Consider the following 5,918-nt stretch of genomic DNA (forward strand, 5'->3'; position numbering starts at 1 on the left):
CAGCTAGTTAAAAGGTGACAGTCAGGCCTAATTTCTCAAAATATAATATGTTAAGTAATAGGCAAAATAAATTAGACCCGTGTTTTAACTGATCAAGAATGGGTGAAGTATTTGGCACATGATCCAGATGCCCTTTCATGAATCCTCAAGTCTTGAACCAGTCATTTCAGATTCAGACTGAAAAAAATTCAGGAACACATCTTCTGTAGGGAAACATACCTTACTGTTACTATTTGTCGTGGTACGCGTAAACTTGGATTTCTAATATGAATGTAGTAGATCCCGTTCATCACGTTTCGTGATTATTTACCACGGTGCCGGTGCAATATGCTATAAAATAAACATACGTTTGCTGAACCACCACTCATTCTTAATATGCTACACTAAGCAGTAAATATGAATGATGACTATATATGGTAAGTGTGGCTTGATTTTAGCACAGCACAAATAGATCCATATAAATAATTACTTTTTTTATAGATAATTACTTCTTGAATGATAATAACAAGGTTACATTTCACAATGAAAATGAGAAACCCTGTTTATGTTTCTAAACAAGGAAAAAGATAACTAGAGAAAAGCTCAAGTAGAGCTTCTAAGCTCTTGCAAATCTTCTCTGGAAAGATGTTGTATTTCCAGTCACATAAAGAAAAGAACCAGTCACCCATTCGTGACTGTTCACATGAAATAAATTGGGTTCTTGAATAATTCAAAACTTGTGTTTCTGTTTCTACAGAGGCCTAGTCTTGCGTCCTGATGCACGGCCACACACAAGAGCATTTTTGGGAATGGGATATTCGTCTCTCCAAGAATTTGCAGGTGAATATACCCGGAGATAGAATTGCTGACCTAAGTACTGGCGAGCCCAGTTTTCAGACCTAATATTCCACATTCCCACATTGTCCATTGGCATGTAAAGTGCAGTCCATGATTTTGGATATACCTAATAAATGCAATCAATATAGATTTTTTTTTCAAAAGATTAAGGGCAGAGTTTAAAAATGGGATATGAAAGTGTATTCACAATGTACCTGGACAGTGCACCGAGAAACTGTGTCTCTTAAGTTGTAACCCAATCTACTAGAATCTGACCATTGCCCTCCATCCATCCTGTTCATGGCATTAGTTTCATATATATAATGTTAAAATTCAAAACAGAGAAGTCTTATTTCTACATATAACTTGTTAGCACTTAAAACCACAGTTTCTACATATAACTTGTTAGCACTTAAAACCACAGAGAAATAATGTGTCGCACAAACAGTTATAGCATGATGTGAGAAGTATTTTAATCAGTTATCAAGCAGGCTTGTGAAACAAAATTTATTAAGGTTGAAGAAAAAGACACCTACCCCACAACAAAGAAGAAGTGCCCATCAATGTGCCATGACTGCACAGTGTCTTCTGAATTCTCAAATACAACCTCAGCAAAACTTCTGAAATCAGCTGCCATGACAGAAGTCTGGAGGTAGCCACCGCCACCAGTTGGGTTTGGAGAAATAGTTCCTGGACTGAAAACCCCCGGAATGTTGAAATAATCTGCAAGCTTAAGTGGTGTGTCTGCAGGTATGAATGAGACGCTATTTACAGCATATCTCTGTTTACCATTGATGATTGGGGCAGAATTTGCTAGTCTTATAGTACGCGTAGTGTTAACCAACCCATAGTGATAAGAACCCTGAGGATTAGGTCTTGGTCCACTAGCTGTTAAATTTTGTCTGATAGACCGAGCCTGGTTAAGGGACCAATCAATCTGAATTGTGGGGCCACCTGGTGGAGGACCAGACACACTTCCAGCCGAGTTACTGTAGTGAAGAATGGATGTTGCTGCGAGCACTTGAGAGGTGAAACGCGTTGAAGCAACAATATAATAATCCTGCCCTGGCTGATCAGCTGTAACTAATACAGAGTAGGATTGCCCTAAATGAATGTCAAGTGAGGAGTAGGTATTTTGGAGAGTATGAGTCCCTTCTGCTTCAACCAATAACATCTTGTGTCCCTGAATTCTGAAATTGATTGAAGTGGTAAGCCCAACATTTGATAATCTGAATCTGTAAGTCTTGCCTGGCAAAAAAACATATCATTAGTTTAAAAAATATAGAAATGATCGATATAATTTTGTTTACCCAACTTATGAAACTTCCTACATGAAGTTATTTACCTTGATCCACTGTGAATGTAAATCCATTTGATCCCCGGCCATTAATTAGAAGTCCATCAGGGAATGGAAGATCATGTCCACCATCTAAAATTGCTTTGAGATCCTATAAAAACACAAAGAACATTTTTTAATCAGGAAACAGATTTTACTGGCAACAAAAATGATGTGCACCAATTTAGAAGTATGTACTAGAATCTTACAGTGTGGTTCTGTTTGAACCAATCACCGGCGAGTATGGTGAAATCTCCTGCAGGTGGAGGGAAAGGAACAGGAATCCTCGGACGGCTATAGATTTTGATGCCACCAAAGCCGCCTGCAGCCTTGTGGAAAGCAAGGGAGGGGAAGTAAAAGAAGCTACCAATCTGATCTTTGAATTGAAGAATGTAAGTGAAATTCTGACCAGGCGGGATGGGGCAATTTGTGCCATAGACTCCATCCTGCCACGAGTTTCTTCTCTGCTGGATTCCATTCCTGTTCAAGAATCATCTTAGTTTGCAGTAGATCTTTCCTTATCAGGGTAGGTGCATCACATAACAAATTTAAACATCCTGTTTACATTTCCCATGAATCTTCCCGTATGAAATTGTCAAACCAAGCATATGTGGTAGCTACTCGTATCATGCTTTCTAAACCTTATAGAGTAGGTGTCTAGCTATCTAATGGGTAACTGCATGATTATAACATACACCGCTTAAAAATGGTAGCTTGAAGGCCCTAAACTCAACCTCGACTCGACTCATTTACTTAATAGACCAAATTCAATCCACCAAACTTGGATATGGTTATAATTAGAGTCCTTCACTGTTAACTATTAGTGTCACTCCCAGTGGCTAAGATTTCTACAAACCTTAGACTTTCTGGAAAAACTATCATACATAACAATAGTACATCACAAATCCAGCACTGGAAAGTAAAAATTTGGTTAGAGAAGAGTGTAGACTGACCAAGAAAGGAGGAATGGTTCATCCAAACTATTAGTAACACTCACAATCACATTGTCATTAGTCACCGCCTCAATCTGCGGTCCCGGAAATTGTCCATTTATTAATATGCCCTGCACATTTGAATCACAACTAATTCATCAGCTAAAACAATCTATATGCCATTTTACCCTCAAAGATAAAATGCCAAAACACACACACACAAAGACTCAAATTTTCATGATGCAGACAGGAAGAAAGTTGCAGATTTGAAATGCATTTGTATAATATTGCAAAGCTGAACAAGTAGAATAAACTCAAGTGTAAAAAGAGCAGGAAGGGTAGTAAAGTTACCTGTTGTTTAACACCAAGAGGGTAAATATCACCATAAGTGACATTCCATGTAAAGAATCTATATGGGTCTTCTCCATTTGCTAATGCTGTTAAGAAAACCACCATTAAACTCCATACTGAGCTTCTTATCTCCACCATCTTTGTTGTGACCAAAAGATAGGCTTCTAACTCCGCAGGAGCTAGTAAAAGATGCTCAAGATCTGTGGTTTGCCCAAAGATAGATGCTTTCTTTTCTTTTTTAGAGGAAAAACACTCTGCAACTTCTAGCTGCTCCCATCTCTGTTAGACCCTGCTTTTTATTTAAATCGAGACACGATATTCAAAAAACACTGAAATTTAAAGTTCCTATTTACATCTGCTGTTTCTCGCGTGCGGGTGTTATTGCTCCTTCGGTTTCATTTTAACTATGTCTCGACTTTGATAGCATATTAAAAATTATTATTTTTTAAAAAATCTTTAAATAAAAGTTTAAGTTATATAGTCTTATTCAGGAAAAAAAATCGGAAATGGGCGCATAAAGCTCAAACTATTGTTAAAGGAGGGAGTATAAGTTTAGCTCATTTTAATTAATTATTTATTATTACTGGGGAACCTTGCTTTCATACATACTAAAGGAGGTGTATTCATTTTAGATTTTAAAAGATTGATTATAATTCATGGATTTTAGAAGATTTTCATTGATTTTAATTGTTCGTAGATTTTGACGGAGTTGATGGAAAAATCTTGCAGAGTTTTGCTGATTTTGCGAAATTTTCCACAAATCCTTCAAAATCTCATGTATTTTAAAGAGATTTCAAGAGATTAAAAATAAACTAGCAAATCCATTAAAATCCACAACTTTTTCAAATAAAAAAAATCCACTGATTTTTGAATACCATCAGATTTTGATGGACTTTTAAAAATCATAATTGAACACCGTCAGATTTCAGTAGACTTTTTAAAAGACTTTTCCTAATCTATATTGAATACCATCAGATTTCAAAGGATTTTTTAAAATCCAAATTAAATACCTCTTGATTTCAAAAATCCAAAAAAATCCTTTAAAATCTTGATTGAATGCACCCTTCTAAATCTAAGGCAAAGGCAAAAGCATGATTTATTGTGTTTGAATTTATCTTTTGCAGGCATGTAGTGATGGTACTCAGAATTATTACTCAAATAAACATATATTAAATTATGCAGTACAGGAACCTACACATGAAGACAGAATAAACACAAATAATCAAAAGATGCAATTAACTCTTTAAGTCCTCAAACAGATCATGGGAATAAGTTCATTAACATGTTCAAGCAGCCATAAATAATAAGACATCAAAGGACTTTAAGCATCAGTTACATGAATTGATTTCAAGTGTTACAGATCAAGAGTTCAGTGAAAGAAGCAATTGATATTCACCAATCTGTATCAGCTCAGAAATACAAGACAAATTGAATTAGGTTCACTCAATGCTAGTTGTTTGTGAATCAGACCACTGCACCAAACATGAGTATTCAATAAGGGATTTTAATTCAGTTACAGAAGAAAGTGTTGATACAGTAAAGAATGGCAAAACAGAAACAAAAATATTATAAGGAAGAAAATTCTTCTCTAGTCGCCATAGAAGTTGTCAAGGCTGCAAGTCCATGTGGTCGCCATAAAAGAGTTGAAAGAAACTTACTCATGATCGCCACAGAGCAGTCAGCATGCCAAGGGAACCCTGTGGTAGCCATTGAGCTAGGAGTCCCCCAGGAGAGAAGATACATGTTAATGCTTGGTTTCATCTTAATACGGTCACCCGTATTTTGGTTCCACCCTAAATTTCTATTCCATGCAGAGTTTTATGTTATTTTTTAACAAAATATGTATTGTTCGAATCATATTATAATTACGATATTTTATTTTTCGTAGAATACTTTTTATTTTTTATTTAAATAATAAAATGGAATCCTAATAAGGAAAACAATCTTTTAAGGGGTACTTTGGTTTCATCTCTTTTCGGTTTCACGAACTTTTGGTTTCACCTTTTTTTAAATCTTTAATAATCTTTATTAATAAGTGAAACCTCTTTTTAAGTGATACTTTGGTTTATCTTATTTTTTGGTTTCGCCGCCCTTTGGTTTCACAAGATTCGTATTATAACTCTAAGTGTATTATATTTATCCTTTATGATTCATATATGACTCATAATTCTATATATATCATTTTTACCCTTTTTTAAAATTTGATAAGTCATGCTTTTTTATTATTTTTATAGATTTGAATACTATTTTAATTATGTTTTAAAATAAATAGGTTCATAAATTGGCCCAACTAAATAGGTTCCGAAAAATATAAATAACGACCAAGTAAATAGGTCATGTGCTTAAATTGGAATATTTTTAATTTAGAATTTTTAAAATTTGTTAATGGAATTCTATTTTAATAAAATGATATGGATATATAGACACTGTATTTTGGTTTCACCCCTACAAAATAATACAATTATTCAAATTGTAATATGATT

General features: G+C 34.7%; 1 protein-coding gene across 1 annotated transcript; it reads right to left on the reverse strand.

The window, feature by feature from the left end:
* Positions 1 to 452: 452 nt before the first annotated feature.
* On the reverse strand, positions 453 to 3,774 carry LOC141698481 (L-ascorbate oxidase homolog). The gene is made up of 7 exons (XM_074503188.1): positions 3,436 to 3,774; positions 3,106 to 3,215; positions 2,362 to 2,632; positions 2,162 to 2,264; positions 1,353 to 2,064; positions 1,032 to 1,110; positions 453 to 943 (listed from the first exon to the last, which is right to left on the reverse strand). The coding sequence occupies exons 1-7, from the start codon at positions 3,571 to 3,573 to the stop codon at positions 731 to 733; spliced, it is 1,626 nt and encodes a 541-aa protein (XP_074359289.1). The 5' UTR covers positions 3,574 to 3,774; the 3' UTR covers positions 453 to 730.
* Positions 3,775 to 5,918: the final 2,144 nt, after the last annotated feature.

The sequence above is a fragment of the Apium graveolens genome, chromosome 11 (genome assembly GCF_009905375.1).
Source record: "Apium graveolens cultivar Ventura chromosome 11, ASM990537v1, whole genome shotgun sequence".
NCBI lineage: Eukaryota > Viridiplantae > Streptophyta > Magnoliopsida > Apiales > Apiaceae > Apium > Apium graveolens.

Coding starts and splice junctions, on each gene's coding strand:
- LOC141698481 (XM_074503188.1), bottom strand. CDS start 3,573: ATGGTGGAGATAAGAAGCTCAGTATGGAGTTTAATGGTGGTTTTCTTA. Junction 2,633..3,105: donor GAACCATTCCTCCTTTCTTG/GTCAGTCTACAC, acceptor ATTCTTGAACAG/GAATGGAATCCAGCAGAGAA. Junction 1,111..1,352: donor CACTTCTTCTTTGTTGTGGG/GTAGGTGTCTTT, acceptor TGCCATGAACAG/GATGGATGGAGGGCAATGGT.